The sequence below is a fragment of the Ursus americanus genome, chromosome 29, assembly GCF_024610735.1.
Source record: "Ursus americanus isolate L20-20 chromosome 29, mUrsAme1.1.p, whole genome shotgun sequence".
NCBI lineage: Eukaryota > Metazoa > Chordata > Mammalia > Carnivora > Ursidae > Ursus > Ursus americanus.
Window position 1 is genome coordinate 9,718,569 of NC_142155.1, and position 22,017 is coordinate 9,740,585.

The window sequence follows — 22,017 nt, forward strand, 5'->3', positions numbered from 1 at the left end:
TTCCTGTACTTTAAAAATTAAGAAATATTCCATAAAACTGAACTTTAACACTGTGTAGCTCTTTTCCTTTCCACAGGCCTACTTAGTAAAATCCTTAGCACTCAATAAATATAAAAAAACATGGTTACATACGGTTTATGTAAACTATATATAAATATAGTTCTGCCTCAGACTGTTGACCTTGCCCATCTCCCCCTCTGGGCAGTCACTGGCCTACATTTCCCAGCCTCCTTTGCAGCTAAATGTGGCCATCAGAAGAGGAGCAGAAGTGATATGAGCCACTACTAGACCTATCCCACAGAAACCTCCCACATGAGAAACTCCATGCTCTTCCCCTTCAGACTTGGAAGCCACATGTTGATGGTGAGGGAGCCACAAAGTGGAAGGAACCTGGGCCTCTGAATCTCCACTTGGGAGGCCACTGGGAACACCATTTTGGACTCTACGTGAACAAAAATTAAAAGTGTACTACATAAAACACTGCACTCAGGTGTTTCTGTTACCCTACCTAACACATGGCTTTATTAACATATTCTAGTTATTACTACAAAAGGGTAAGACTTCGTGCTGTTTATCTTACCTTTTTCAAAGACTCCTTCCGCTTCCAGGACAGAGACAGTGAGGTTGGCTGCCATCTTGACCAACTCCGCCTTCACAGTGACCTGGGAGGGGCTGTGTTCCAGAAGCTCCACCCCAACAGTCACATTTCCTCCAGGCCTGACGATCCCTGGGGCTGTCACCAGAAACCTAGGCCTAAAGAGTTCCCGAGAAGAGAAAAACACAGTTTCTTATCTTTACATCTCCATTCCTTTCCGATCCCCAAATTTCATAGATAGTGAGATACTCTCCATGCTGTGCCATTTGCAATTGTTTCAATTATTCTAATATTGCCCCACTGCTCCATTTAGCAACTGCACTGAAACGCTATTGAAACAAGAATTCCCATAAATCAATCTTAATGCAGTAATTCGTGCACCACTAGAGGAGAGCATGTGTTATTATTTCCATTTTATAAACCACAAACAGCACACGATAAGCCTCAGTGTAAATGGCTTACACTGGGGCGTGCAGAAGTAATTGGCAACGTACAAGCCTCTAAACTTCTCCTTTACAGACAACCTCATCCCAGCGTGATTTTTTTCTTGGCTTAAACACACACACACACACACACACACGCATTTTGCGGTTTTTATTCAAACCTTCACCCATGGGCATCTGCCCCAGAAAACATCATCTAACAAATACCACTGGTTGAAATATACCATGGGAAATGAAACGCCCAGTGGTAAAATGTCCAGGTGGAGCAGTGCATGAAAGTCAGCAAAGCAGCACTTTCTCGGCCCAAGTGAGGGTAAAGGCTTGGCTGCAAAAACCCGTAGGAGTGGGGCACTTTCCATTCATGTGGGTGTCTCATTAGTTTTCTTCCTACAGTGTCTGCACCCGAACCACTTCACCTCAGCCACACCTTGCCAACGGCGAAGCTGAGAGACCTAGTTTGGGAAAAAAATACATCACACGCCTTGGAGAAAAGAAGGCACGCTCTTTGGGAGAAAAAAAAAATGTTGAGGGAAAAGCAGAGGCAACGTGTACTAAAACTAAAACGACTCTCTAGAAAGCCGTTACGGCCAGAAAGACGCTTCAACAACTTCCACCGGCGGAGAAAGTAACTGTCCCACGGAGAACCCAGCGGCAGCGACAGACGGTCTAGCCTCCAGGCCGGTGCCCGGCTGGGGAGTGCGCCGCGCGGCGGGTTCCCAGCCGCGGCCGCACAGCCGCCGCCCCCTCCGCCCGCCGGGCCGCCCGCCCCGCGCCCGCCCGGCGCCCGCGCCCGCGCTCCTACCCGGGGGCCGCGGCCAGCACCGCGCTCCACACGCACACGAGGTGGGCGGCGGTCAGGAACGCCCAGCCCCGCATCTTGGCCGCGTCTGCCTGGGCCACCGTCCGCTCCTGGGGAAATTCGCGGGCGCCGCGGGGTGTGGCTTTCCACCTCCTCCCCGCTTTTTTTTTCCCCTGACTCTGGAGTTTAGCAATCTGAAATGGGCGCGCCTAAAAGCGGAGTGAGAAGTCTAAATTGAGACAGGACTTGGTGGCTCCACCCCTCCCACCGGCATCACAATGGCGCTTCTCGCTGCTCCGGCCGGCACCGAAAATCCAGGGGGGGTCAGAGAGCGGGCTCTAAATGCGGTCCAGCCCAACCTGGCCCCGGCATCCCTGCTCCCCGCGGAGAACACAGGGCGCCCACTTCCCCAGCCCACCGGGTTCCTCGGGCTGTTTACACTAGCGCTCTACCAGCGATGCCCAGAGTGAATAAACAGGCCCATCCTTGTGAGGAGAAATTCAGAGCAGCTATGCGAAGTGGAAAAAAATCAATCATTGTCCCCCAGACTATGAGTCATAATTTTAGAGAAATGGCAAACACACACACATGCACACACACTGAAGCCAAACCAAGGTATTTGCTGGGGAGTTGTTTAATGTATATGAAAGGACAGGAGAAAAACTATTTTTACTTAAAACACAAATTAAGGTATTTTGTTTGCCTCTCCAGGAAAATGTTGTGGTTTCTCAGTTGAAAAAAACAAAGCAAGGAAGGAATTCTGGCACACGCAAAAGTTAGGTGTTGCTACTTGGAACTGTGAGAAGCAATTATCTGGGGAGATGCTTTACATTTTTGGCTGTCTCTAAACACGTTTGCTACGGACAGTATTCTTTAGACCTGTAAAGCTGGGAGAAATTTGTAGAAACACAAGTAGGATTGGGGTGGCTCTCCTGTCCCAGCAGGACGGGAGCCGTGGTGCCACAGTTCCGGAACGCCAGCTCCTCACCACCCCGGCTTCTCAACAGCTCCTTCTCCAGTTCTTTGGCACTGGCACCATCTCCAGATGTCTCAGGTTTCACCATGACTACACCATAAAAGCAGAGAACTGCCAGAAACTGTTGGAAAACAGGCACATTCAGTCCCTGACAACTTAAAGTTTCTAATTCTAATTCGTGGAGAAAAGTTTTAGATGGTGACTTTTTCCTGTGGGGCAAAATGCAAAAGGAAAAGAGGTCAGCAAAGGGATGTCACGTGACAAAGCTATGTGCTAAATAAGGGAGAAAGTAGCACCTAGACAAACTGTGGTTTTTGGAGTCCAGGAACTTGCTTTCCTCCCTTTCCTGTTCCACCCATTTTCACCCTGCCGAACAGCTCGCAGAGGTCCCTTATGCCCCTATGTCTTCTACAGGCAGCCTATCTTTAGTGGCTGGCTTCCTGTGCAGGCAGGGCTTGAGGATAGTGCAAACTGTCTGAGTGGATCCTTGGGTACAGATCCTGTCCCTGACACAACTATTACTGCTGATCCAGTCTCCTTACCTCTGTTGTTCAGAGCGGAGGACCAGGGGCAAGTGTGAGCCAAGCCTGGAGGTCTAAACAAGTGCTTCTCAAACTCCAGCATGTATGAGAATCACATCGGAATGCAAACATTGTTTCTGGGATGGGGACTGAGATTCTACTTTACTTCAGTATACAGGGGGTCAAAGAAGGTCTACAGGTAAAGGCAATTTGGGGGCACACTGATTTAAAAGGGAAGTTGGGAACATGGAGAAAATTCTTTTCAAGCTTCACAAAGTTGAATCAATAAATTCAGGTTTATTCTAGAGGTAAGCAAATGTCAGAGGACTCCAAATGTTGCATTCCAAGAAGACCTATGGAAAAGTTTAGAATAACCTATTTTATAAAATTAAATCTATGCAGATCTTAAATTTATGTACCTCTCTGTTTATTTCTTCCTTCTCCCAATACACACTTGTTGCAAAACTTAACCATGTAGAAATTTAGCCATGTAGATTTGCATGGAGATGAAGCTACTACATGCCTGGTACACAGTTACTCAATAAAAATTTGTTAAAAGGATTAGTAAAAATGTTCATCTCAGAGGCTTTTTAAGAAAATTTTTTTTTATTAAGTGATCTCCACACCCAACATGGGGCTGGAACTCACGACCCCAAGATTAAGAGTCGGATGCTCTACCACCTGAACCAGCCAGGCACCCCTCAGTCTTTTTTTAATTAAGAAAAATTGAAAATAGTCTGAGATTAACAATAAGAGATTGGATTAAATAAATTACGGTATATCCATGCAACAGAATACTGTGAAGTAATTAAAAATTATGTTCTTGAATTGGAGACTAATTATCTAGAGATAAATATTCATGATATGCTGTTGGGGGGATAGAGAATCTGTTTTATAAAACAGAATTTAAATATGATTCCTTTTTTATAAAAATCAAGTGTATTTCTGTATACATATACGTGGTAGATATATGCACTGAGAAAGCGTTGAAGGTTGCTCACCAAAATGTTGTCTATATCCTGGTGATTACCTGAATCTGCCAAGTTTTCTATAATGAATATAAACACCATTTTCATTTATGAAGAAAACAACCAAATGGTACAGTTTTACTAAGAGGTCTATAAGGTAGCATCTTAGAAACTTTTTTTACATAAAATTCATGAATTTCAATACTAAAAAAATTATGAGTGTTCCTCCCATGAAAACCGAAAGGCCTTTGGCTTAAGAACTCCCCCCAGTTCCCGTGTCCCTCCTGACCTGTCTTTAGGGTGTGTTTCAACAAGAAAGCAGAACCACTATGAGACTGATCCTACCCAATCATGGCAGCCAGTGGAGCAGCCACGGCCTCTGCGTGAACCTAAAGTCGCTCAAAGTCAGGCAGGGGGAGAAGAGCTAACTGTGGACAAGAACAAGGAGACATGAGGGAGAACTGGAACCCATGTCTCTCTTACCTCCTCCTACTTTGTTGTCTTGGGTAACCAGCGAGAGAAGCTGCTATCTTTCACCAAGGGCTGCATATGCACCTCGCCCAGAATTCAGAAAAGCTCAAGGAGGAGATCTTCTAAGAATTGGAGGAGCGAGGGCCTCACTGCCAGCCCGCACCCACAAAGTAAGCTAGCAGATCAGTAACAATGAGGGCCAGTGGCTCACCTGCGGAGCACCTTGCACTGACCTTCAGAGAGTAAACAATATGGCTTCCGCTTCACTGCTGGCTTCCAAGTTCACACAAAATGTCTCTTGGGCCAACACCAACTCAGAACCATACAGGGAGGGAAATTCTGAGACATTTAGCTCCGTCTTAGATAAGCTGCCATAGTACAAAGCTACTAAAGTTTGTGCCTCATCAACTTGACGTCTATATATACCCTTTTTAACCATATTTTAACCATATTTAACTTATAAAAAAAAAACAGAAAAACAGAAAAATCATGCTTTCGCCTACAATTTTCTCTCATACAACCAAACACAACCTAACCCTCTCTCTAAAAGGGGATACAAAGTTCCTTTAACTGTCTTTGGACTTTGTTCATGCCTCTTCTAGCTGAATCACATTCTTCCTTTGAGATCCTAGAACTTCAATGCCAAGGTATAAGGTTAACTACTAGTAATATGGTAGAAGAATGAGAGGGAGAAAAAAATATTGGTTAATAATGTATACAAATGTATTTATATAAAAACAAGATGGAAATGCAAATAACTAGTACAGTCCTCATTTCTGCTACTGGTCACATGGAAGTAGATGGTATTTATAACTACCTTTTTCCACCTATTTCTCTGCCCTCAGTTCTTTGCATGGGTCTTTGTATGGGGAGGTGACCCAGATCTTTATTTCTGAAGGGTGTGGGCCATTAGCAGTTCTCCCCGTATTGTATTGTTATTTCCTATTGACTTTAATCACGGAACCCGGGAAAAGAACTAAGAGATGCCCTGGTATATCTTCTGCATTCCAGAAATACTTCTTATTTTTCCTGTGGAGTGGCAACTCCTTGACAAAATCAGGCTCATTCACTCACTCCTGCCATTAGAGTAACCTCTTCTTTGGCTATTGATTCACTGGCATGAGGAGCCCCAAGTGACCAGGTGGATATCTCAACTGCCAGTCTGAATGGCAACATTGCAGTGTCCCTCCTGGAAGCGTTGCTGTCTTGGAAACCGAGACCTCTGCACTAGCAGAGCCCAATGCCGCTCTGGAATGGGAAACGAAACTTTCAGTAGTGGATCACTAGGGGTAAGAGAGGAGCCACTCATTCCGCCCCTTTATTCTCAGTGAAGCTGCCTTTGGGAGAAACATTAGTTGCTGATTTAGAACATATACCACATCCTAGAGCTTATTGTTTGATTTTTACACAAATTTGTAACATTTCAGAAATATTATATTTGAAATTAGTGTCAACTTACATTCATCATCTATTTGAGAACTACTTCGATAGACTCCTGCACAGAACACCAGAATATTCCCTGAGAATCTTTTTTAACCCAAGAGCAGAAGGAGAAATTCCCTGTCCACTGGAATACAAGGAATGATATTGAAATTAACAAGAAATAATAATATTCCTTGGAATAATAAGAATAAGACTTATCCTTAACTTTCTGTATGACAGTCCAGAATTTAAAATTAGAGCTCTATGTCCAACCAAACTATCAAACAAGAGTGAACATAGAATAAAAATATTTTCAGAAATGGAATGGCTCAGGAACTTTGCCTTCCACAAATTCTTTTTAGGAAGTTACTTTAGGAGGACATATTTAGCAAACCAATGAAAAAAAGCCAAGACAAAAGATGTAAGAATCAGGAAAAAGTATATATAACCCCAGAGAGCAATGAAGAAAGAAGTTTCAACCGGAAGAAGAATTCCAAGAATAAGGCCTCAAGGGGAAAAAGGGGATCTTAATAGAATAGATAAACATGATGGAAAACTGGGGGGGGGGGGGTGAAGACTGCAACAACGTAAAGTAGTGCAATAAAAGGGAAGGGGAATTAGATACTCGGGAAAAGAACGCTGAATAAAAACGGAAGTAGAGCCATAACTCATCAGTTGGCTCTGCCATAAACAATAATTACCTAATTATGTTGATGTAGGAATGGTTCAATGATTTATAACTTAGAAAATTAAACTCATTAAAGGGAAAGAATTAAGCTTTATTCTGCTTTTCCTGTATGAACTGTATCACTGGGTAACCAAAGAGTAGATATGAAGAAATTTCTCCTTACAGAAGTTTTCCAGCTAATAAATGTAAAATGATTGTTAGAAAAGCACCATATCACAGTCCTTAGGAATCAACAGATCTAGACCAGTGCTGCCCAGGAGAACTTTCTGTGATGATAGAAATGCTTTATATCTTCCTAAAGCCACGAGCAACACGAGGCTCTGAGCATTGTTGACATGTGGCTAGGGCAACTGAGAAACTGAACTTTTAATTTTATTTGATTTGAATCAATTTAAATGTAAATAGCAACATGTGACTAATAGCAACCATAATAGATCATGCAGACCCAAACAATCTTCATAAATGACAGCTAGTATCACAAAAGGAGACATCCAGATACTATGTCTCCCAGTAGAAGAACCACCTAAGAAGTGGTCTTGCCAAAAAATTGAACGTGAATCAGATCAAGCTTCTAGATTCAACTACCAATTGCAAAGAAATATAGGGGAACATATTAAGCACAAGGATGTATTAATAAAACTCAGACCACAGGAAACTACCAATCTAATTTCTTCAACAAATAAATTGCAAGGAAAATAAAAGAATGGAAAGAAACCATGCATTTAAAGGGACATAAAAGACAATTAATAGCCGGGCACCTAGGTGGCTCAGTCACTTAAGAGTCTGCCTGTGGCTTAGATCATGATCCCAGGGTCGTGAGATGGAGCCCTGTGTTGGGCTCTGTGCTGGGCGTGGAGCCTGCTTAAGATTCTCTCTCCCTCTGCCCCTCCCCTACCTCTCTTTCTCAAATAAATAAATAAATCTTTTTTTAGCGGCGCCTGGGTGGCGCAGTCATTAAGCGTCTGCTTTCTGCTCAGGGCGTGATCCCAGCATTATGGGATAGAGTCCCACATCAGGCTCCTCCGCTGTGAGCCTGCTTCTTCCTCTCCCACTCCCCCTGCTTGTGTTCCCTCTCTCGCTGGCTGTCTCTATCTCTGTCAGACAAATAAATAAAAATCTTTAAAAAAATATCTTTTTTTAAAAAATAAAAGATTTTTATTAATCATTGATGTTCGAGTTCTATTCTCTGAAAGGGTCTTCATCTTTTGGAAATGCATACTGAAATATTTGTGGGTGAAATATTACATCTGGGTCTGATTTGCTTCAAAAATAATACAGGAACCAATTCAGACCCATTAGTATGTCAATTATAAAAACAAAACCAAAAGAAAGAAAGAAAGAAAGAAAGAAAGAAAGAAAGAAAGAAAGAAAGAAAGAAAGAAAGAAAGGAAGGAAGAAAGAAAATAGCAAGTATTAGAGAGGCTTGTAGGAACCTTTGTTGAAACGCTTGTGCATTGGTGGTAGGAATGTTAAATGGTACGGCCGCTGTAGAACACAGTATGGCAGTTCCTTAAAAAATAATAATAATAAACGCAGAATTACTATATGATCCAACAATCCATTTCTGAGTATATGCTCAAAAGAGTTGAAAGCAGGGACTCAAACAGATACTTGTACACCCCAGTTCATAGAAGAATTATTCACAATAGCTAAAAGGTGGAAGCAACCCAAGTGTCCATCGACGAATGGATGGATAATAAAATGCAGTGTATCCTTACAATGGGATATTATTCAGCCTTAAAAAGGAGGGAAATTCACGCTACATGTTGGGACCTTGAAAGCATCATGCTAACTCAGGGAAATAAGCAAGTCATGAAAGGATAAATGTTGCATGATTCCATTTATATGAGGTGCCTAGAGTAGTCAAGCTTATAGAGATAGAAAATACATTCGACTAGTGGTTGCCAAGGGCTGAGGAGAGGGGGGAATGGAGAGTTATTGTTCAATGAGCAGGGAGAGTCAGCGTGGGAAGTTGAGAAAGTTCTAGAGATGGATGGTAGTGTTGGTTGCATAACAATGTGAATGTACTTAATGACAAAGAACTTTACACTTAAAAATGGTTACAGTGGTAAAATATATATTATGTATGTTTTACAGCGAAAAATGTTAATACAGGAAGGGCAAAAGCAGGTGGGGCTAAGATGGAATTACTTGGCTTGAGTTGAGGACTGTTGCAGCTGGATGATGGGTACATAGGGATTCATCATACTCTTCTCTCTACTTCTGTGTATGTTTGAAATTTTCCATAATGAAAATATTTTTTGTACCAAAACAACATTTATACAAAGAAACAAAAAATCAGTTTAAATTTAAGGAAAAAAAAACTAAAACAGAAAAATAGCTAATAAAACTCACCAGAAAAATATTATCACAGAGAAAATAAAAATTATGACCAAAAATTGAGTCCCAAATTACCACAGCCTAAGGAAGATATTTAGGTAAGTCTTCACTGAAGAAATGGAGAGCCAATGGAAAGAGGAAACTTGAGCTAGAAATGCAAAGAAAGACAATTCTTGGTTTAAAATTACTTTCTCTGGAAATAGTTGTAGGGGAAGGGGACCACTGGTTTTTCTTTTGTTTTTCTACCAAGTCTTGTAGAATGATTTGAACCTTTAAACTATGTGCATATGAAATTGTTTTAACACTGTGTCAGATTTTTAGACCTTGCCAACATTATACACACACCAAAGGTTAATTGTCACATTGACCTAATACATCTGCTTTGTTCTGTTAACTTCCTGGCTTCTCCTTGCTTTTCATTTTCATTGTTCACTTTTGGTTTTTGGACACCTCCTGTGTAGCTTAGAATGAACACTGTAGACTGGCTACCAAAAAGCGATCCTGGGTGCCTCAGTCGGTTAAGCGTCTGCCTTTGGCTCAGGTCATGATCTCAGGGTCCTGGGATCAGCCTGAGTTGGGCTCCCTGCTCAGCGGGAAATCTGCTTCTCCTGCTCCCTCTGCCCCTCTCTCCCCCCCTCCCTACTTGTGCTCTGTACTCTCTCTCAAATAAATAAATAAAACCTTTTTAAAGTATATAAATAAACAAAGACAAAAAGCAATCCAATGCTTCCCTCTGCCACAAATTCCTTTGTCCAAGCAGCCGCAATGCTAAAATACACTTTTCTAGGTTCAATCTAGCTAGATGTGGCCATGTGACATAATTCTGCATGACGATACAGAAAAAGAAGACTGCAGAGAATGCATTCTCTCCCTGAATAAAAAAGCAACACCTCAAGAGAACAGGCCCTTGGCTCGTCTGCTTCCATCCTGCCCAGAACACAGGCATCAGAGCTCGCAACTCAGAGGATGAAAGCCACCTGAGGAGAGTAGAAGGAAAGAAAGGGAGGAAGTACCTGGACCTCAGAGTGCACTAGGAAGCAGCCACGGCAGCCCTGGAGGGCTCCAAACGCCCCCTTTCCTGTCTGTTCGTCTCCCCGTGAGAGGGACTCCTGAGTCAGCTCCAGCCTGTCAAGCCTTTCCCACCTGGGACTCTCCCCTTGGGCGAGCTTGGCAAGCTGTATGGCGAGCCTACTATTGCCTCAAAGCTCTCCACTGCCCCTTCCCTCTCATTGCCTTTCCAGAACGTGAAAGGTGATCTTTGCCTCCTGTCCTGACCCCACAGAACTAACACACTCTGGAGGTCAATGGTTTTCACCAAGATTAAGCCTTCTTGGAACAGAAGGCAAGTTCTCCACCTATTCTTCAATATTCTTTTCTTTTGAGTACGGCATACCTGTCCACTGTCATGTTTTAATCATAAGTTTCATCCAATCAAACTTTGGGGGCTGTTATAAGAGTATATTTACCTCCTTGTGCTAGAATGTGTCTGCTTGTTGACCTTCTATCAAATCACAGATTTTTGCAAAAAGGAATTGTATAACAGAAAGAGAAGAAAAACTACATAAATAGTACTACATAAATCTGTTTCCAATATATTTAGAATATAAACCAAGTATTCAATGTACAAAAATAAAAATGACTTGAAATGGAAACAAACGAAACAGAAATGAATCACGAATCCACCCGTATCCTTGGGTTTGTGGCGCCCAGTTTTACTCTCTTTGCTGACCTGCCTCCAGACCTTAGACTGAATTCATCCATCATGACTTGATGTGCTTGCCTCCAGACTCACCCTGAGCCCGTGCGCATTCATGCGTATTTAGCTCACTTGGGCCTCTGCTCCCCTCCCGCGGTCAGCTCGCCCCAGAGCCACACACAGTTGCTTTTCTCAGTTCCTTGCTTTCACAGGCACCAAATATACACTTTGGCTTCTATAGGGCCTGTCACCCCACCACCACCAACCTAGTCTTGCATGTGGTCTCTCAAAGAAAGATGATGTTTTCATTTTCAATATGTTAAGAAATCAGATACTAAACAGGACTTCATTTCAGATGCATCTTTCAGTTACTGAAATAATTTATTATTGCATACTGCCTTTTTTCCTTTTAATTTTTCCTTTTCTTTTTTAATTAGCTAGGCCCAATCCATGGATCAGGACCATTGGATACTTCATCAAGAATTCTTGGGCTTTAGCTGGGAGGACAGCCTGCCAAGAGAGAGAAAACAAATTGACTCAGGTATCCTAAATGCCCCCAGGAGTCAGAGCTTAGCAGAAGCTTATTGAAGACGACAAGGAAAATGGCATGCTCTCCTTTTGCAAGGTTAAGGAATGAGCAGAGGTCTTCTTCAAAAGTCAAGATAGGATTCCTGCATTTCCCTTCCTAGGGATATGGCAGCGAAGAGAGGTAGAGCTACAGGATTTCCGCACAAATGATGGGCCACCCTCCTCAGCCATGGCCTTGTAAGGGACCAGGACCAGGACAAAGGCAGGGACGACTGTCCCCTCTACTCTCGGTCATGCACACAGGGACTAATGGATAAGCAGACCTCAGCGCATCCCATCCAAGAGTGTGCAAATGAGGTTAAGAAAAACCCAACTGAGAGGGCTTTGTGATTTGGCTTTGTTCCTCTCTTATTTTTTTTTTAATTTAAAGACTAGGAATTATGTGGCAACTCCTGACAAGTTCAACACCTCTTTGTTCTCTCCTCCTTCCTCTTCCTCTTCCACTCCCTCACTAGATATTTGACCTTGTCTGTCCAGAAGCAACCATCATTGTCATTTAGAATACATCCTTCCACTCAATACTTGTACTAGCAAAGTTGAGTACCTTTTCACATATTAATTGCCATTCTATTTTCATCTTCTATAAATTGCCTCATGAGATCTTTTGTCCAGTTTGTATGAGGTTGTTTCTTTCCCACAGATTTGTGGGAACTTTCTATGTTCCAGATTCTAAAATGTTATCCTAACACGTAAGTTAAAAGCATCTTCCTCAGTCTCTAGTTTTTGTTTATTCTCTCCTTTGTGGTACAGAAGTTTTTTATCATGGTATGGGCAAATTTGTCAGATTTTTATTTAATCGGTTGTGCTCTCTGTTAAAAAAAAAATCATCTCTTCTTACTGCAAAGTCAAAAAAGATGTTCTTCTACATTTTATTCAAATTGTCTTAAAGTTTTTTCACTTTTAGATTTTTAATCCATGTAAATTTTTCTTTATGTACAGCGTAAGCAAGGTATCTGAGTTTACTTTTCCATATGAATCCACTGTCCCCATCAATGTATTAAATAATGAATCTTTCTTCAACTTATTCATATTACCGCCTGAGAAAAATCTTCGAGTTCTTCAATATTTTTTCTCCATTTCCTTCTATAGTAACAAAAATTTTAACTGGAAACCTGGGCACTCAGAATTAACTACATTTCCCAGCCTTACTTGCAACAGAATATGGCCATATTCTAGCTAATGAATTGCTAGAGGAAGCAGTGTATGCGACCTTCAGGAAATGTCCCCAAAAGGAGGAAACATAACTTTTTCCTTCTTTTTTTTTTTTTTTAAAGATTTTATTTATTTATTTGACAGAGACAGAGACAGCTAGCGAGAGAGGGAACACAAGCAGGGGGAGTGGGAGAGGAAGAAGCAGGCTCATAGCAGAGGAGCCTGATGTGGGGCTCGATCCCATAACGCCGGGATCACGCCCTGAGCCGAAGGCAGACGCTTAGCCTCTGTGCCACCCAGGCGCCCCATAACTTTTTCCTTCTTAAACCTCTTTTTTTCTGGCAGAATACAGACAAGTTGGTTGGAGGTAGAGAAGCCGTCCTGAGTCACTAGTTGAGTTTAGAAAAGTTGGCCATGAGCATTGGTATAAAAAGTTAGAGGGGGGTACCTCAGTCAGTTAAGCGTCCTATTCCTGATTTCAGCTCATGTCCTGACTCAAGGTCTTGAGATCAAGCCCTGCGCGGGGCTCCGCACTAAGCATGGAGCCTGCTTGGGATTCTCTCTCTTCTTCTCCCTTTCCCCCCGCCCCTCCCCCCACTCATACTCTCTAAAAAAAAAACGTTAGAAGAAGTCTAAGTGCTTGATTTGCTCTGCACTAATAGGTGAGAAAGAATTACACATCTATCCCGTTTAAGCCATTGCCGTTTTGAGTGTTCCGTCACTCATAGAAATTCTAATACTTATACTGATTTCCCGTAAATGCTTCAATCTATTTCTAAGCTCTCATTTCTCTTATATTGACCTATTTAGCTACCATTGGACCAGACACCACATGATTTAATTAATATAATTGTATGGTAAGTTTTGATGTCTAATAGGTAAATAGCCTCTCCTAGGTCCTTTTCAGAATTGCTTTGACAGTTCTTTGACTATTACTTCCCCATATTAACTTTAAAATCTGTCTAGTTCCACAGGGGAAAGTGTGATGGCGTTTTTATTTGAATTTCCTTTAACTTAGAGATAATTTAAGGAGCATCAACATCTTTATGAATTGAATGTTCCCATACATGGCTAGAGTATAGCTCTAGATTTCTGCTTTTATGTTTTACAATAACATTTTTCACTTTTTCTCCATAAAGTTTTGCATATCCTTTGTCAAATTTATAGTCCTTGATGTTATTGTAAATGGTATGTTTTATTGCATTGCCTAATGGTTTACTAAAAAAAGATACCATTAATTTTTGTATGTCAATCTTATATTCAGTAACACTGATGAACTCTTATTTGTTCTGAAAGTTTTTCCACAGAGTCTCTTGAATTTCCTATTAATTAGCTTCCATCAAAAAACCACAAGGATGTGGAAAAAGTAGAGTTGAATTGACTCAGTGGTGACAGCCTTAAGAGTCTTGAAATAGAAGAGTAGTATAGGCAAGAAGTTTGGGAGTTAACGGTAGAGACTAGCCAGTAACATGGTGACAGGACAAACAGAGCAGAGTTGGAAATCTGAGCAAGGATACAAGCTAGCACACTTCAGGGAATATGCTAGCACTGGAGCCAGAGGTAGGGCCATGAAACACCAGAGCTGACGGAGAGGAAAGTAGGGTCTGGGAAGATAAGATTCAAACATCAGAGGCAGTCACTGAACCAAACAACATCACTCCCATGGAGATCATTTAAGACAGATCAGTTTGGGTCAAAAATATACCTTGTCCAATCTAAAGAAACATGGGAGCAAAAGTTGCTTTGTCTAAGTCGAGACACTGAATGCCACTATTGGAGTAAATATCATCGCAATGCAGGAAGGAGTATACCGAAAGAGAAGAACTGGATCCCAACCAGGGATGGACCAGTGCAAACCACTTTAGACTGAAACCTTTTGACTTCTCATAAACCCTGAAAAGAAAGGTAATTTTGTCCTGGCTGCAGTGTCCGGGGATTGTAGTTCATAAACTCTTCCTTACAATCCTCATCACCACTTCTGAATTCTGTGGTGTTTTTACATTTCCATTACAGAGTTATATGAGTTTTAATAAAAGCTTCCAATGTTAGAACTGTGACCCATCTGAGTTCTAGATATCTACCTAAGGACCCTGAAATCACATTAAGATAGGAAATAGCTCTATCGTCTGGAATAAGACCCTTAAAGGTCTAAAAGCAGAAATCAGAAGGAATGGTAATTGGGACTATAGGTCCATAAAGTGAGAGATGCCTGAATTCATTTGTCTTGCATTCTGAATCTAGAAAAAGCCTGCTACAAATGGTCATCATCATCTCGCAAGTGGCCAGGTAAGTAGCCAGACTTCTAACACTGTCCAATTACCCAGGGTGCCGCCATTCTGCATCAGCCTGCCACCTAGTGGTCATAGCAGTTGATGCAACATGTTACTGGAGTCCTCACACGCTCCATATATAGCCTCATCCTTTTCTGGGCCTCTGATTCCATGTTCACTGGGTCAAACCAAGGGAGAGAGGGAGTAGACACTCCTGTTACAATGTGACGAGGTAACGCAGTTGGCGATAAAATTATTATGAAAACCTATTTCCGTTAATAAAGAAATGTAATTCTTACACTTGTTATATAATAATTGTTTCAATGTCACTCGCTTAAACATCAGTGAAATGGACCATCAATAACCACAGCTTATGCCACAGTTAGATGATGGGCTCAGCCATGGAGAATGCTAGCAAATGAGACCTCAGGGATTTCAGAAGTACCACCCTGATCTTAGGGAGCCTTGTATTCATCACTGTAGACATCACGTGAAAAAAGAATTTCAATTTCCCTCAATAAAAACTGAAGATAACTTCAACTTAATGCCAAGCTCAATCTTAGGACAAATGCCATCCATCCCAAAAATACCTTACACTTGTACTTTTTGGAGAAGAGTTTCTCTAGGACCTGAAAGTAGGACTAGGGCGTTTATTCTAAAATATTTTCCATTGTATTTAGACTTTTGCTGTGAAAAAAAGGTTACTCTGAACCAACACAAGGACTCTCAGAGCAGATCTGAATGATCTCTCAACTGCAGGTATCTCCAGAAATAGCAGCTGTGGAGGACAGCAAGTCACCAGGAGCTGAGTAGCAATTTCAGACCCAGACCTTAATTTGGAGCCCAATTCATGCAAAGTCATCTGTGGTAGGGACCATTCACAGGCCATTCATAGCCCTACATCTAGTTTATATGCATTCAAAAGGCACCATCAACCCAAAACTCCATGATGATGATAATCTCTAATTTGGAATTAATCAGTGCTATCCTCTCATATATTAGGCTTTTATGTATTTTTACTTTTTGTTTTGGTTTTAGACCATTAAAGTTTTTCACTTCTTGTTAACTGTAAATCATTTATTAAAATAAGCCCACTTTAGAATAATGCTCAGTAACAAACTGATCTTACACGTTTAAGTGCAAAAACGGGAGGAAAGAAAAATGCACATGAAGAGGGCATCACTCCTTCCCATACCTTAGAGGGATAGGAAAGGAAACAAATCCCCATGCATGCAACACTACCCTGCTCCAGATATTTTGCCGTCTTGTATATTACTTAAACCTTCAGACAAACTTAGGAACTTGAGAAGATGGTACCTAGGTTCAGATCCTTCCTCTACTGCTTGTCATCTGTGTCCATGAGCAAATTGCTTACCATCTCCAAGCCTCCAGGTCCTTGTCTGTCAAACAGAGAGAACACCTTGGAAGAGCCATAAAAATTAAATGAGAACCTAGCACAGAACAATCACATAACAAACTGTAGTAGCCATTCAACTGAAGCCAGGTATTAATTCCATTTTATGGTTGATTTTTTAAAAATGTCAGTTCTAAATTGTTTTAAACGCACTGCAACTTAAAAAAAAAAAAAAAGAAGAAGAATATCAAAAATCTACAACGGGAGCCATTATCTAGAAACAAAACAGCTAATGTTCCATTGATCACTACAGAAAATAAAAAGAAGTGCTAGTGCATTTCTTTCTTTTTATATAGATTTTTTTTTTTTTAAGTAATCTCTACACCCAAGGTGGGGCTTGAACTTACGACCCCAAGATCAAGAATCACATGCTCTCCCAAATGAGTCAGCATTTCTAAAATCTACTTTCAGGAGACTCAGGTTTGTTTGTTTGTTTGTTTGTTTGTTTGTTTGTTTGTTTGTTTTATACATACTGGGTTTAGAATGAACTATCTGAAAGGAAAAGATTTCTCTTTTCTCTACTTCTCCCCAGCTCCTATCAGAAAGTTTGAAAAGATTCTTCAAATTTGAGGAAATAATTGCTCATGCAATTTTGTTTCCTCAAGACAGCTAAAACTATCTCCAGCAATTCCATTCATTCCCAAAGATCCAATTACAGGAATGCAGGGTTTCCTTAAGCAACACTGAAGTCCCAAGTATATTTCTGTGAGATGCTTTGTTACTGCCTTTGTATCCCTTTTGTTAATAAATCCCATTGTTAATAAATTAATTAATATACATCAACCCTGGTCAGGAAGTAGCAGAACGAACGAGTTCTATCATTTGCAATGGGGTAAAGAATGTAAAAGACCCCTTATGTGTAGGAATTGATCTGAGTAGCACCAGCAAGTTTGCCTGGACTGAGGGACAGTTTCCATAGAAATACCAGGCATCTTGATAAAAATCTGTCAATCCCCAAAAATACATATGACATGGGAAGTTTGGTGATAAAAATATGCATTAGATTTTATGGTTTTCACTAAACGAAATCTTTTTTAAAGTAATTTGTTGCTTCCAAACAGATAAAATGTGTAAAACATTCTGTTTAAAACACAGAAAGTTCTTGATAACTTAATTTTCAATCTATTTCATGCATCAGGCCATAGATCACCAACAACACTGACAATTCTTTCCACATTGCCATTAAAATGCAGGAATTAAAAGGGTAATAAGCCATAGAGGAGTTGTAGACACTTTATTTTTAAAAATTGCATTGATCAAGAGAAATTGTTGCCTCAAGGGACAGAAGCATCATGGCCAGGACACGAACTGTAAACCAATAAGTAAAACACTCTAAGAGAACACCTTTGAATCTATTCTTAATCAGATATTTCCCTTGAGTTCTCATTATTCCTGAAAAGAGCTAAAACATGGCTCTTCAGAATATAGACTTAGCCAAAAGCACTTTTAGAAAATTATATTTTCAAAATGTATGTTCTTGTGCACTAGAAGTCCTGGAAATAGACACCATTGAGTAAAATTGAAAAGCATTAACTCTGCATTGGTCAGGGATTTTTTTTTTTAATTCCATTAGTTACATAAAATCAGACAAATTACACAATAAGAAACCTATCATCTGAAATGTGTGCGAGATCCCAAAGGATATTATGCCTGTCTATCCTATGTAGGCAATATATTTTAAAATATTAAATTTAAATGCTAATATATAAAATGTAGTAGAATCTTAAGGTCTTACCCATCCAACAGGATCTTTTCTGTGTGTTCTCTTGCAAACGTGAAGGTGATGATACTAAACCTCTATCAAAAAGGCCTTACAATCATGATTCTGTCAGCATGTGGAAAATTCTACAAAAAAAATGTATGGTTTCTTTAGCAAATAAATGGCATGACAAAAGAAGAAAGGTATAAAACTGTTACAGAGGGGGAAAAAAGAAAGACCTAGAAGGCTCAACATTATATGCCATTAGGGGATTGCAAATTAAAAAAAAGAAAAAAAATGAGACACCTCTATAGACCAATTAGAATGGCTAAACTCCAAAACAGTAACAACACCAAATGCTGGCACAAAACTAAAATACTCTTGGGGCACCTGGGTGGCACAGTGGTTAAGCGTCTGCCTTAGGCTCAGGGCGTGATCCTGGCGTTCTGGGATCGAGCCCCACATCAGGCTCCTCCGCTGGGAGCCTGCTTCTTCCTCTCCCACTCTCCCTGCTTGTGTTCCCTCTCTCGCTGGCTGTCTCTATCTCTGTCAAATAAATAAATAAAATCTTAAAAAAAAAAAACAAAACATGATAATAATTAAAAAAAAAAAACTAAAATACTCTTACCACGTGATCCAACAACCATGCTCCCAGGGATTCATCCAAATGAGCTGAAAACTTATGTCCACAGAAAAACCCAATGTTGTGGGTTGGGAATGAATGGTCAAGAATGATTTCTTGAGGTGTTTTATAGTGTAACTTAGTAAGTTCATTTAAGTAGCACGGGAACAGGACCCGAGGGCAGAAAGAGCTGCCCTTTTGCTGTATGAAACTAGTGGTTATATGATTAGTGCTCTGGGGGGCGGGGGGGACGTGCAGGGAGTATTAGATCATAAATATCTTCTTCAAATTTCTATTTGTAAAACGACTTTTGCAAGATTTCTCTGGTGCTTATCATTCAGTTCAATATTAACGCCCGGCAAGATGTACAAGCAGTCATGAGACCCTTTAAGAATGTAGCAGCAAGCACTATTTGACCCTATTATCAAAGCAAGCACTTACTATCAAAACCATGCAGAGCCAGCCGTCTGGGCTAAAGGTGAAATTTTTTCTGCTTCTATCATATATATATATATGAGCTTTATTCATAACTGCCAAAACTTGGAAGCAACCAAGATGTCCTTCAATAGTTGAATAAACAAATTACGATACAACCAAAACAATGGATTAGTATTCAGCAATAAAAAGAAGTGAGTTATCAAGCCAAGAAAAGATGTAAAGGAATCTTAAAATGCTTACTGCTAAGTGAAGGAAGCCTGCCTGAAAAGGCTACTATATGACTCCAACTATCTGTCATTCAGGAAAATGCAAAACTACAGAGACAGTAAAAAGATCATTGGTTTCCAGGGGTTGGGAAAGGGGGGTACTGGGAATAGATAGGTGGAGCATGGGGGATTTTTAGGGCAGTGAAACTGTATGATATTCTCTATGACACTGTAATGGTGGATACATGACATTATGCATTTGGCAAAATCCACAGAACTGCACAACACAAAAAGTGAACCCCAATGTAAACTATGAACCCCGATGTAAGCTATGGACTTTAGTTAATAGTAATATATCAATATTGGTTCTTCAATGATAACAAATGGACCACACCAATTCACCAATACAAGATGTTTATAACAGGGGAAACTGGAGGGGTGGGCAAGATTGGCGAGTAGAGTCAATATGGGAACTGTCCATATTTTCGTTCAATCTTTCTGCAAACTTGAAACTGCTCTAAGAAATAAAATCTATTAATTTTTTAAATGAGAGAGATGTAGAGACATATCAATGAATTTCAATTAAAATTATTTTATTGATCATGATTCTACCTAAACTAGCTATAGAAAGATATCTTTGAGACATCTGGGGAAATTTAAATATGGATGAATGATAGATGATATTAAGGAATTACTGTACAATTTCTTTTGTATGATCATGGCATCGTTATTTTTTAAACTCTTACCTGAAATGTATGAAATAATGTCTGGAATTTGCTTTAAAATAGTCTAGTGATGGTTTGGGGGAAGGGGAGAAATACAAGTTGGTAGAATGGGAGATAGATGAAACAAACTTGGCAAAGTATTGATAATCATCAGAGTCACATAAATAGTCAATAGAGGTTTATTATTCTATCCTCCCTACTTTTGTGCATGTTTGAAGTTTTTCATAACAAAAAAAAGTTTTTTGGCAGGTACTTCGAAATGATTTTAAGGACTGTGCTGATCTGTTTCCACCATAACTCAAGGGCATGGGAGACTGGATTAGAACATAGTCTAGGTTTCGAATAGGACCACCTGGTGCACAGCAAAGAAGGGGGGCATGGTGGGGATGACTGAGTGGGAACTGGAATTCCTACTGGTACTAGGTAGCTACTGGAATTCCTTTTCAAATTTCATGTTGTACTCGCAATCTAATCCAAACGTAGGGGAATTTCCTTAAACCAGCATTCAATTTATTCATCCCTGTGCCTTAAGTAATTGGAAAATGTCGACAATAAAAACAATGACTCTGAGATACAATTAAAGCTATCAGAAGTAATAGGTCAGCGGACAGGCACCCTACCCCAGTCCAAACCTGCACCATTTTTGGACAGCCCTCTGCTGAGACTGAGTTTCGTTTTCAAAAATATCCTTTACAGGCCACTCAGTACTTTTTAGGAGAAAGTGTCTTCTAAAGTTCTTTTATCCTTGGTTTTTTTTTTGTTTGTTTGTTTGTTTTTTATTTGTGTCTATCTGCCTTCTAACCCTCTGGGGTTCCCATTTCCAACCCTTGGACTTAATGGAATCTGGCCTCCCTAGTTTTAAGGCAGCCCCCTCAGCATAGCAATTAACCCCATCCTCAGACCCTTCCCATTGATGATGGGTTCAGATGCTAGGCCAACAAACTGACTAACACCTAAGCAGGCAAACTTTAGCACCCTGCCAACAAGGAGTTACATAGATGATCCACTGCAAGACAGCATGGGATCTGGAGTAAGACAAACACACACTCTGATCCTTGTGCTTAAGAAAGTTACCCTCTCTGAGCTCGGGTTTCCTTAGCTATAAAATGAGAAAATTGATACCAAGACCTACAAATGCCTTGATAATTAAACAATATGTGCATTACTGTGGTGTCTGACACATAACAGGTAAGGAATATTAATTTCTTCTATTTCCTATTACACTGGATCAAAGTGGGAGCGGGTGTGTTTTTACCACAAGTGCTAGCTTGCAAGCACCGTTGGCATAGAGTTATTTTTAAAAATGAATAACCTTGGGGCACCTGGCTGGCTCAGTCAGTAGAGCATGCCACTCTTGATCTCAGGGTTGTGAGTTCAAGCCCCACATTGGATGAAGAGCTTACTTAAAAATAAAATAAAATTTAATTTAATCTAAAAAGAAATTAATAACCTTAGTTTCTGGCTTTACTCTGATCATCTCTTCTCCTTCAGGTAAAAGTGTTCCCCACAGCCTCACCTTGTAGTCTCCACGAAAGATATTTTTTTCCTTATCAGTTCACTGGTGCCCTTCTCCATGAAGAGTGTTGGATGGGGTCTGCCTCTGTTGACAACACTGTAGCTGAGCTGACAGCCCGGCTACACGACAGGCAATCTGTGACAATAATGCAAGAGACTATTGGGATTTTTTGTTTCAAATACACACATAGTGATGGAAAAGGAAAGGTAAATTTTAACAGATTAAAAACCTTTTCTCCAGTTTTTCTATCCCTCAAAATACTTTTGGAAGTTTTCCCCTAAAACTACCTTAAGAGCCTATTTTTTTTTTAATGATTTTTTATTATATTATGTTAGTCACCATACAGTACATCCCCGGTTTCCAATGTAAGGCTCGATGATTCATTAGTTGCGTATAACACCCGGTGCACCATGCAATACGTGCCCTCCTTACTACCCATCACCCGTCTATCCCATTCCCCCACCCCCC

General features: G+C 40.5%; 1 protein-coding gene across 4 annotated transcripts in view; it reads right to left on the reverse strand.

Moving 5' to 3' along the window:
• The window catches only part of CD109 (CD109 molecule), a 153,812-nt gene that overhangs the window by 125,876 nt on the left and 5,919 nt on the right, over positions 1-22,017 (reverse strand). For 2 of the 4 annotated variants that reach the window (XM_087856949.1, XM_087856947.1), the window contains exons 3-6: positions 21,550-21,684; positions 18,079-18,188; positions 16,247-16,349; positions 581-753 (exon numbers count right to left, since the gene is read on the reverse strand). In XM_087856949.1, coding sequence (XP_087713075.1) covers positions 581-635 — 55 coding nt within the window. In that variant the 5' untranslated portion in view covers positions 636-753; positions 16,247-16,349; positions 18,079-18,188; positions 21,550-21,684. Of the gene's footprint in view, positions 1-580; positions 754-1,840; positions 7,965-16,246; positions 16,350-18,078; positions 18,189-21,549; positions 21,685-22,017 lie in introns of those variants that run through there. The other 2 variants (XM_087856948.1, XM_045803749.2) reach the window with 2 other exon arrangements.